The sequence below is a fragment of the Cebidichthys violaceus genome, unplaced genomic scaffold (assembly GCF_023349555.1).
Source record: "Cebidichthys violaceus isolate CVI_PGR_0920_01 unplaced genomic scaffold, fCebVio1.0.p SCAF_9, whole genome shotgun sequence".
Taxonomy (NCBI): domain Eukaryota; kingdom Metazoa; phylum Chordata; class Actinopteri; order Perciformes; family Stichaeidae; genus Cebidichthys; species Cebidichthys violaceus.
The window spans coordinates 16,284,980-16,297,334 of record NW_027176975.1 but is presented as its reverse complement, the minus strand read 5'-3'; the positions used below and the strand labels follow the sequence as shown (position 1 = coordinate 16,297,334).

General features: G+C 39.7%; 1 protein-coding gene across 1 annotated transcript in view; it reads left to right on the top strand.

Moving 5' to 3' along the window:
* The window catches only part of cacna1ba (calcium channel, voltage-dependent, N type, alpha 1B subunit, a), a 191,635-nt gene that overhangs the window by 169,053 nt on the left and 10,227 nt on the right, over positions 1-12,355 (top strand). The window contains exons 44-47 of the mRNA XM_068703672.1: positions 2,191-2,326; positions 4,123-4,242; positions 8,974-9,012; positions 9,621-9,864. Of these exons, the coding sequence (XP_068559773.1) occupies positions 2,191-2,326; positions 4,123-4,242; positions 8,974-9,012; positions 9,621-9,864 (539 nt within the window). The remainder of the gene's footprint in view (positions 1-2,190; positions 2,327-4,122; positions 4,243-8,973; positions 9,013-9,620; positions 9,865-12,355) is intronic.

Sequence of the window (12,355 nt, the reverse complement as noted above, 5' to 3'; positions counted from 1 at the left end):
TCCTTGGCCTAAAAAACGTTGAAGACCCCTGATGTATATCATATAAGTTAATAGCGTAAAAATGATTGAGGTAATGTATATCATATAAGTTAATGGCGTATATATGATCGAGGTAATGTATATCATATAAGTTGATAATGTAAAAATGTCCGTTAGTGGTGGGAATGGCACATCACGATTCAGAGGGCAACGATGCGTTATGGATTCATCTTGATGCATTAAAATGTTTGCTTTCTAAACACTTATTTATTTTTTCTCACTGTGTCTGCTATAGCACATCATATTTGTAATGATTCATAATTAAGAAACAGATGAATTTACTTACATTATAATAATAATATTAATACATTTTATTTGTATAGCGCTTTAAAAGGTACTCAAAGGCACTTTACATGGTAAAAACAGAAACAATAAAAGCAATTACAATATAACAAAAAAGATGACATAACAATATGGAACAACACAAAAACATACATTACTAACTTCACAGGTCAAAAGCAGATTTAAATAGGTGAGTTTTAAGTGACGGAGAATGTCTGAGGTGTTGGGGGAGGGAGTTCCAGAGGGAGGGGGCAGCAATGGAGAAGGCCCTGTCCCCCCTGGTCTGATGCTTGGACAGAGTAGGGGGGGTAAGAAGATTGGCGTCTGTGGATCTGAGGTTACAGGTGAGAGCGTGTCGATGCAGGAGGTCTGAAGGGGTTTAGGGTTATGAAGGGCTTTGAGTGTGATGAGAAGAATCCTGAACTGGATTCTTTGCTGTATGGGGAGCCAGTGGAGGTTTTGAAGAACTGGGGTGATGTGGTCTCTGGTGGAGTGGGAGAGCAGACGGGCTCTGGATGTGTTGTAGTTTGTTGATGATTTTGGTGGATGAGCCATACAGGATGCTGTTGCAGTAGTCCATTCGAAGGTGGACTACTCCCTCTCCTCGAAGATGGAGGAGAGGGAGGGGTGGAGACGGGCGATTTTTTTGAGATGAAAGAAGGCGTTTTTTGTGATGTGATTGACGTTCAAAGGAGAGGGTTTGATCAGAAATGATACCATGGTTACGGACATGTGTGGAGGCAGGAACAGTGATGCGTGCCATCGATGCAGAGGGAGAAGTTGTGGTGGGATTTGTTTAGTGATTTTTGGCCGATGATGAGGATTTCAGATTTGTCCCTGTTGAGTTTGAGAAAGTTGGCTTGCATCCAGGTTTTCATATCTGTGAGGCAGTTGGTGATGGTGGAGTGGGTGGTGGGGGCAATGGATTTGGTGGAGATGTAGAGCTGGATGTCGTCAGCATAGCAGTGGAAATGGAGACCATAATGTATGATGTTATCTTTTATTTTTACAATATTAGTAACAAATAGAAGAACAGTGTCAACTGGTGGGTTACTTTCCCAGAATTGCAAAAAGAACCGACAATGGCAGAAAACATTCTGTACTAACTCTAATACAAAAATAACGATGTTTCTGGAACATGTGGTAAAACTATAATGTGATAGAGTGCACGGTTACAGTGACACAAGATTCTGCAGAAACAGATATCATGCATAGCGTGCTACTACCATCCTACCCGCTTGCCTCAGTGATTCCATGACTTTAGCTTTGGTTATTCTCAATGACAAGGGGTGCAAATCCTTGCCTCATAAAGTTGCAATCTACTTCGAATTGCTTCCATACATTAGCTTTTAAGCCAGGGGGTGCCGTCGGATTGTATCCATATTCAGCTGCTCAGACTCAGCCGCCCTCAAAACTCTGCTAGTATGTAGCCTAATTGAGAACGTAAACAAGTCACACATATTTTACTTCTCTTGTGTTCAGGAGCAGCCCTAAGGAACTGTCACAGAATTGTAACCGGCAATGATATTGTTGGTAATTGAGTTTAAAATTTCAGATTATTCAGTTTTCTGCATCAAGACTCTTGAAATCTTTTAATAGAAAATCGCGATGCATCTGAGAATACAATTTTTTCCCCACCCCTAATGTCCATATATTTAAAGATAATTCGTTACGTAAAAAAATGATCACGGTCATGTCCATGTATCCTACGATAAGATGATAATATTATAATATATTGTGACAGGCTTGGTAACAATGTAACACAGTCACAAAAGTAAGTTCCATTTTGGCAAATGAAAATATAAACCTCTGACCTAAATTTACACTGTTATTATTATAATGCTGAACTGTGACTGCTACAACACACAGGCCAGGACATGACCACAACATCAAGCCATCATCTTCCTGGGTGATGGAGAAGTCCAAGGACGTGCCCCGAGCTAAGACTAAGAGGACCATGTCCAGGGGCCAATCAGAGGACACACCGGACACTGTCGCCATTCAGGTACTGTAGACAGCCACATTTCCTACATTGCTGTGAATGTCAAAATCTATTTAACTCATTGTTGTACAGACGGACAGCTGTGTATATACAAACTATTTCATGTGTCTCTAAATACTGCAGATTTTGTCTGGCTGAGTCATGGGAAGTGACAAAATGTTTGTTAAAAATGTAATTAATTAACTGTTATTGTAACTGCTGAGTAAAAGTACTTTTTAAGAATGATCACAAACTGCAGTGCCTTGAGCAAATACCTCATCAAGCGAAGTGTGACGCTCAGTCTATACTCGACGTAGTGAAGCTGCGTGAGCTGGAGGTTGCAGCGCCTGGTTGTGCACCTCTGAATTTTTGTCTGCAATAGTCTGGCGAGCCGTGTGGACCCTGCCTTCGCCTTTGCTCCAGCCGTACATATATATATATATATATATATATATATATATATATATATATATATATATATATATATATATATATATATATATATATATTATTGTTGGGCAACGATTAACATTTAATTTCATTGTTATGTGCAAAATTCAATAATTAATTCTAAAGTAGAGTATTGCGCACTTTTATTTTAAAAGTACTGTTATATGAACAAAAGTGCAATAACATTTGGTTTGCAAACACTTTAAACAATGAAGGTGTTGTGTTTAAAGTGGCCCACAACTTTTCTGCATTTGGCCAGGACATTGTGAAATACACTGCTCTGCAGAGATACTGTGACAGAACGCTGGAGACTGTGCGGATGTAGGGACGTGTTCAAAAGGCAGATGTCTCGCAGCAGCGATCATATTTCTTCACTATTTGTGCTCAGTGTGCTGACTTTATTTGAAACGTTCCACTGCTGTGCAACATGAATAAAATGTTCCGCGCACGTTTCAGCAAAATGTCTGTCTTCTGTTTTCATGACAGTCAGAGCATGTGAATGCAGCTCCCACTGTTCATCAATATAATGCACCGTAACTCTGAGGTGATGGCGGTTACTCAGCGATGTCCGGTAGTCTCCGGTGAGAGCAACAGCTGGTGCACGTTGTAATGCCGTCGCTTTTGTAGTCCTCTCCTTTTCATACAACTCGTGTATTCTTCTTGTGATGGTGCGTCTCAAGGGAGGCTCATACATGCCGCCATTCGTTACGATCCTAAGAACGTTCCTCAGACTGGCATCTTCCACAATACTAGTCGTCCTGCAGTTTGTATCTATCCACTTCACTGTGGCATTTGTTAGCTTGTCTTGCTTTTGTTTCGCTATACTTCTCCCACACGCCATACTTCTCCCACACGCTGCATCAACGTAGTCTGAAGCCTCCCTCCACTGTTTGTTTGGGTGATTTGCTGGCATCAACGGTGTGTATTTTTTAAAAACTGCGTTAATTTGCGATAAAATAATTGTTGGCGTTAATTAATGAATGCGTTAACTCGATAATAATGCGTTAACTTGCCCAGCCCTAATATATATATAATACTGATTTAAATATAGAATAAAAATATTCTTCATAATAGTAATCCTAATAATCATAACTTAATCATAATAATAACTAACTTTCTCTGTTTACCACAAATACTGCTTTTATTCACTAAATGTATTCACTGCCTTGTGTGTCTGGGAGTCTGATCAAACAGTCCGCCCAAATTTGCTTAATGCAGTGTTGTCCTAAGTGTTGTCCTAGGGTTCAAGCTGTTAAACATCTGCTGAAGAATACTGTTGCTTAAGGTGAAATAAAGAAACAATTAGTCTACTCCACCACCACACACCTAATGATGCTAATGGGAGTGGGTTTGTGTGAGTGTATGTCCAGGAATCGGTGGAGATGAGGAAGATGGAGACCAGTGCCAGCAGCACGATCCCGGTCCCTGACTCAGGCCTGGAGAACCAGGGCAGAGCAGCTTCTATGCCTCGACTTAATGTTGAGCTGCAGGTAACACCTCTTCTTCACCACGTTCTTTTTGATTAAGTTTCAGCCAATGCAAATAGTATTTAGTCACATTTTAGTCATCATTCAATATCATGTTAGTTGTAGTAGTTGTAGTAGTTAATATAGTTTCCATTGGTCAAATTTGAGTCATGTTTTGTTTTGATGTTGTGTTGTTGTCTATTGTGAGGGGGGGGGGGGGTTGAAAGGTTTATACATCTTTCTTATCTGTAATCATAAATATTACAATATATTTCCCATGCCAGGACGAGCCTTGTAAATTCCGGAATAAAAATCATGGCCAAATCTTTTCTGCGGTCTGCTCGCCAAGTGCTGCTTGATCTGTATGGGGTCAGATCAGTCTCAATAATTGCAAATGCACACAAAAAGAACCACAAATGCAAACAGAAAGATTCACAAATATATTGGATTTACAAATGCACCAGAACAATTCACAAATACATTCCAATGCACACATAAATAAATTCTGATTCATATAAATGTAAAAAAAAATGTGTGTTGAAAATGAGGCTGACATCTGATTGGCTACAGATAGGTCCATGTTGAAAAAAACGCATTTGCGAATCCAGCCACCTCAGGAGAGTCAAAAAACCCAAACACAAATGTGGAGCGATCCACAAACAAATACATACAAATCCACAAACAAATAGAAAAATCCACACACAAATGCAGAAATATATTTGTGATTTTTTTTTTACATTCATATAAATCGAAATTTATTTATGTGTGCATTGGAATGTATTTGTGAATCATTCTGGTGCATTTGTAAATCCAATATATTTGTGAATCTTTTCTGTTTGCATTTGTGAATCTAATATATTTGTGAATTGTTCTGTGCACATTTGTGAGTCTTTCTGTGTGCATTTGCAATTATTGAGACTGATCTGACCCCATAGATCTGGGATGTCACGATGTAGCCAGGTCTCTGTGAAGATGTGGGCTCAACAGTCAACAACCTCCCGTTAATGACCCACACACAGTGCCCATGTCCTTCTGAGTATTACAACAGATGGACTGTCCTCAGTAAAGCCAGTTGTCATTCAAAAACTCAGTTACTCTTGTTTTTGCTCACTATTATAAAATAGAATAGTATATTATAGTTTAGTATATTATAATATAGTATAGAATAGTGTAGTGTAGTATAGTATAGAATAGTGTAGTATAGCATAGAATAGTATAGAATAGTGTAGCATAGTATAGCATAGAATAAAGGTCAGTGCAGTCTCGGATGTGTTTGGGGAGAGAGTTCCAGAGGGAGGGGACAGCTATGGAGAAGGCTCTGTCACCCCATGTCCGGTGCTTGGTCCTGAGTGGAAGGGACAGGAGGTTGGCATCAGAGGAGCGGAGCCGACGAGATGGAGTGTGGTGGTGGAGCAGGTCGGTGAGGTAGGAGGGGGCCTGATTATGGAGGGCTTTGTGAGTGAGGAGAAGGACTTTGTAATCGATCTGTTGTGGGATGGGGAGCCAGTGGAGGTTCTGGAGAGCAGGGGTGATGTGGTTGTGGGAGTGGGTGAGCAGGCAAGCAGCAGAGTTCTGGATGTACTGGAGTTTATTTAGGATTTTGGATGATGTGCCATGAAGAATGCTGTTGCAGTAGTCGATTCTGGAGGTGATGAAGGCGTGGATCAGAAATTCAGCAGTATAGTATAGTATAGCATACATAGTATAGTATAGCATACATAGTATAGCCTCATACACAGCAGTTTATCTATGCTATGCATAGCATAGCATAGCATAGTATAGTATAGTATAGCATACATAGTATAGCATAGCATAGCATAGTATAGCATACATAGTATAGTATAGTATAGTATAGCATACATAGCATAGTATAGTATAGCATACATAGTATAGTATAGTATAGTATAGCATAGTATAGTATAGCATACATAGTATAGTATAGTATAGCATAGCATAGCATAGTATAGTATAGCATACATAGTATAGTATAGTATAGTATAGCATACATAGCATAGCATAGTATAGCATACATAGTATAGTATAGTATAGTATAGCATACATAGCATAGTATAGTATAGCATACATAGTATAGTATAGTATAGCATGTATAGTATAGTATAGCATAGCATAGTATAGTATAGCATACATAGTATAGTATAGTATAGCATAGCATAGCATAGTATAGTATAGCATACATAGTATAGTATAGTATAGTATAGCATACATAGCATAGCATAGTATAGCATACATAGTATAGTATAGTATAGCATACATAGCATAGTATAGTATAGCATACATAGTATAGTATAGTATAGTATAGCATACATAGTATAGTATAGTATAGCATAGCATAGTATAGTATAGCATACATAGTATAGTATAGTATAGCATAGTATAGCATAGTATAGTATAGCATACATAGTATAGTATAGCTTACATAGTATAGTATAGTATAGCATACATAGTATAGTATAGTATAGTATAGCATACATAGTATAGCATAGCATAGCATAGTATAGTATAGCATACATAGTATAGTATAGTATAGCATAGCATAGCATAGCATAGCATAGCATAGTATAGTATAGCATACATAGTATAGTATAGTATAGCATAGCATAGCATAGTATAGTATAGAGTAGTGTAGTATAGTATAGAATAGTATAGTATAGCATAGTATAGAATATTATAGTATAGCTTGGGGAAAAAGTAAGCATAAAATATATGAATTCACAGCTACATGCAGGTTGCTGAATAAGACTGCATTAAATCAGTCAATAGTTCATTTGTAAATTCATCCATACTCACATTCTTATTTTTTTGTTGTCCGTTGACAGAAATTGTAATACAGCATAGCTTTTGTAGTCAAATGTTATTTTTTCTATTTTTTTGTCTTGTCTGAACAGGATTGTTCGACGGATTATTTGACAGTGCACCACAGCTACACTTCTGATTTCACTGCTGTGTTTTGAACTTTCTTTAACATGAGAGATGTTGAACGTAGCTTAACATCTACGTTGAGCTACGTAGATGTTGCATGGCTAACATGGCTCGAGGAAAAAGTTTACTGTGCTTATATTACTGAGAACAAAACAAAACACACCGTCATCAAAGATTTCTACATGTGGGAGCTGGGACTAACTATTCATCCCGTTAAGGCTGAAACACTCTAAATTAATATTTCACTAAATCCTAGAAAACATAATAACTCCTCATTTCCTGAGAGATGTTGATCGATTCATGCATTCAAGGTGCATTCCTTTCACAACCCAATTGTAAGGTCTGTTGTTGATCCTACTCTCACTGGAGCACACTGAAGTAATCTGATTAGATCCTGGCAGGCTGTCAGTTTTGTCCAGTATCCTTTTTCTCTTGCTGCCAACTGAAAAGATAATAATGGCTCCAAATGGCTTTGGGTCCAAGATTCAGTGGTAGGGGTAGAGGATAATTGGGTTACTGTAGAGGGGAGAGAATGTGAACTGATGGATTAATAAAAGGATATAAGGAATGAGGGCAGAAGGTTCCCTTGTTGACTTGCTGTCTTATTTTTCTTACCTTTGTAGAACAGAGGGCAGGAAATCCTCTAGCACGTTCAATTAATGCTGGCCTTCCTCTTGCTGGAGTATGATGATGATGGGAACTGTACTATGCAGTCTGAACTCTGGGGCTCCAGCCTCATACACAGCAATTTATCTGTCACTCTTGCTAGATTACTTCCCTTTTGCTTAATTTGAACTCAGCCTTTCCAGGATCAGGACATGACATCTGTTCTAACCTGTTCTCCTCTTTAAAATCGGTCTTTGTGCTGTGGTGACATGAGAAACCTCAGTGAGGCAGTCAGTCTGGCCTCCTGCTCCCACACTGGATTTCTTTAACCCAGCTGATATGGGACGTTTGATCCTAATTTTTTGCTAATACAGTATGTGCAGAGCCCCGTTTTAATTTGCAAGCCTGGCAGGCAAGAACAGTAGGAATTAGGGCTGATATGGTTTTCAAGATATCTGTGAGAGAAGCAGAGGTAGTGAGTTCTGTCCAGAAATACAAACATGTCTTCATTGTATCATGCAGTGCATCATTTTGTCTTTTTGGCAGCTGATGAACCATGCAATAAATATCAGAGAAAAGTACAGGATTCAATGAAGATTATTTGTAATACTTTATGCAGAGGTAACAAAGGGACTCTACCAGGAGCTATTTCCCTGAAAACACAGCTCCCAGGATCACAGGGATGCACCCCCCTCCACCCAAATGTGTATTCTGCTCACTTACTACTTGTTTACTTGACCTATAATGTAACACTCTGAAATGAATGGGGTATTCACAATACATTCACAGTACATTTACTGTTGATACTTAGGTACATTCTGCTGTTAATGCTTGTGTACTCTTATTTTCATTTGCAATAATTTTGAATACTGGACTTGTTGTGAAATTAACTGTTTTTAGATATACACTATGTGTAAGATATGAAAATATCTTACTTTGGTGCCCACCAGTGGTGGTATCAAAAATGACATTATGGCAGACAACAATGCTCATGACTACCCCTTCTGTACTAAATACAGATAGGGCATCAATTTTTAACAGGATTATATCATTTTCTGCAAACAAAAAGGCCATAATTATTAAAGAATTATAAGCAAATTGTCTTTCAGTAGAAGATTTGATGACAACAACAAACTGTAGCTGCTGATCTCTTTTTCTTCTGTTCTTTCTTTCTATTCGTTTGGCCGTTATACTTACCCTGCATGTCAGCGGAGCCACTCTCGCCACTCTCCAGGGATCCATCTGGCTGTATGTACATGCCGTCACACAACATGTCACAAACTTGTTTGAGGTTTGACATTGTGCGGATTTATCTGGTCCAGCTAGCTAAACTGTTAGATCCACAATGCTATTGTTATTGTAAGACGAGTGGGTAGTGTCAGATGATCACATGGTGCAGTGTTATTGTGGATAATGAGCCTGATTTGTGTATGACGCCACATCTTAAAGCCCCTCCCATGTAGCATTTGAATTTTTAAATATATTGTGTAAAAATATATATCAAAATCAACGTTTAAAAAATGCTGATGAGAAACAAATCCAGGACGGGCGCTTCAGGAACAGGTTTAGGTGTCTGGAAAGCAAAGGCATAAGCATCATTGACCATATGGTAGGGAGTTAGTAAATATACACTGCGGGGCTGTTGAAGGAAAAGTGGAAACAGGTGAGTAGGGAAATGAGAGTCATGACAGGATGGGGAGTAGAAATGCATGGGGCTGGGCGAGAGAACTGTGTTTATTGTCAGTGAGTAAACAAGGAGGGGCTTAACGTGCAAGGAGCAGTTGTAGTCATTGTATGAAGCTGGGTCTAGATGATTGCTGGATGAAAAGTGAGCGTCTCATGTCTCTCTACCTCAGACTGTTCCCGATGCCAGTCCAATGAAGCGCTCGGCCTCCACTGTGGCCTCACAGCGACCCCAGGAGGTCAACCTGAGGGACTACACCCTGGAGAAACCCAGCCAGGACCGGCGCCACCATCACCACCACCACCACCACCACCACCACTGCCACCATCGCCGAGATAGAGACAGAGATAAAGACAGGGAGAGGCGGCAGAGGTCTTTGGATACACCTTTGGGTGGACAACCACCTAACTCTGCTGGTTAGTCAGCACTTACACACACACCCAGTATACTCACACACACTGAAGTCCCATTTGTTGGATATGGACTGCTTCATCATCTCCCATGCAAAGCTTAAGACCTTTAAAATATTATTTTGATATATTTACCAACAAGCACAGTCTGGTAAACCAGTAGAGGCAGACGGAGGTATATTCAGACAGAAAGTATGCTATCTAAATATAATGTGTTTTTTAACATTAAAGCATTTAAACATTTTCTAGTAGAAACCCAAAATACAAAGATGAACCTGAAAATGAGCAGGATATGTAAATTTACAAAAGAGAATTATCTTATCACATCCTCCTCATGTCAGTACTGAAGCTCTGTATCCTTGAGTCTGAGGTTAACCAGGAATTTATGGCATTCTGGACTGACCCATGAGCATTTATTTTGCTCGACGGAATAGTTAACCATTAACCATAACCATTAGCTTCTTATTCTCATCTTGATGGAGAGTTGGAGTAGTAACTTCCTGGACCATCCGCTGGTTACCTGGCAACTGGTAACCAGTACCAATAATGAGTCCAGCAAACTGAGGTTTTTAAAAATTGATTTATAGTGCCTTTTGGGTATGAAATAAAGAAAATCTACATTTATGAAGTACATATGCTGTTATAAAGTACTTTGCAAATGAGCAGAAACTAACTGGATGAGCTACGAACGCAGGTAATATGTATTAAGGTAAGAATTTAAAAAGATGAACTACATAATCCCTCTTGATATTAATGTTAAGTGTACAATAACAGGTCCAAAGTACTTCACACCCATAATTTCATCCACTTCATGGAACAATATAACTTCCATTCTGTTGAATGGATTGCTGTGAACATTGGTGCAGTCATTCATGTCTGCCTGAGGAGGAGTTGTACTAAAGTTGGTAATCCTCTGACCTCACGCCACCTCCAGTGGACAGCGGCTCACTAACCTGCCTTCACCAGGCTGACTGACAGCAGACATTTACTGAACTGGAAGAGTTTTCATGTCGGCTCCATGGAAAGAAATCAATGTATGTATTGATTCATTGATTTTATTCCCTTCACTCACCATTATTCCCTTCACTTACCATAGTGAGTGAAGGGAATCTGCTTGTAGTGAAACACACAAGCTCAGAGACGGACTGCAAGACTTGATCAATCAATTTAAAGACGGTAAATGAATTCAAAACACTAATAATATTATAGATACATATATACAGTTGCAGATAATATGTGCGATGATGCAATAATATAATGGAACCCTATCTGCTGAGACACCCGAGTGTCGGAAATCAAAAATGCTTTTAAAAATGCTTTCAGTGGGGATTAGCAAGCTGTCTGACAGGAAGCAGCACGTGAAGCTGGGAAAACACATCTCAGCCTCCCGGACCATAAGCACCGGTTCCCCCAAGGCTGCATTCTTTCCCCTCTGCTCTTCTCCCTGTACACGAACGGCTGTACCACCAGTCACCAGTCCGTCAAGCTACTGAAGTTTGCGGATGACACCACCCTAATTGGACTCATCTCTGGTGGGGATGAGTCCGCCTACAGGTGGGAGACTGACCATCTGGTGACCTAGTGCGGTCTGAATAACTTAGAGCTCAACGCTCTAAAGAGAGTGGAGATGGTTGTGGATTTCAGGAAGAGCGCAGCCCCACCTGCCCCCATCACCCTGTGTGACTCCCCGGTCAACGCTGTGGAGTCCTTTCGCTTCCTGGGCTCCATCATAACCCAGGACCTCAAGTGGGAGCTGAACATCAGCTCCATCACCAATAAGGCTCAGCAGAGGATGTACTTCCTGCTGCAGCTGAAGAAATTCAACCTGCCAAAGACAATGATGGTGCACTTCTACACAGCCATCATTGAGTCCATCCTCTGCTCTTCCATCACGGCCTGGTACGCTGCAGACACTGCCAAGGACAAGGGCAGACTGCAGCGCATCATTCACTCTGCTGAGAGGATGATCGGCTGCAAGGGTTGGCTTTTATATTCTATTGTAAATTTAATATGTTTTTTTTTCTTGCACTGTGTTGATTGTTGTTGATTGTTTAATGTTATACACCACCCACCATGACAAATTCCTTGTATGTGCAACATACATTGGCAATAAACAGTTTCTGATTCTGATTCTGAACAACTGTAATGATGGCAGAGGACTCGGCCACAAAGAGAGAGTAACAGCAAGCATTAAACAAACCACGTACCAATCACCTTAAGATTCAATTTAAATTCAATTTAATTTTATTTGTGGAGCCCAATATCTCAAATCTCAAATTACCCAGAGGGCTTTACAATCTGTACAAAATACAACATCCTCTGTCCCAGGACCCTCACATCGGAAAAGGAACAAATCCCCCTAAATAACTTTTTTTTGAATTAGGAAAAAACCTCAGGGAGAGCAACAGAGGAGGGATCCTTCTCCTTGGATGGTCAGAACTACAATAGATGTCATCTGTACAGAATTAACAACATAATAGAATTACAACATAGTTGA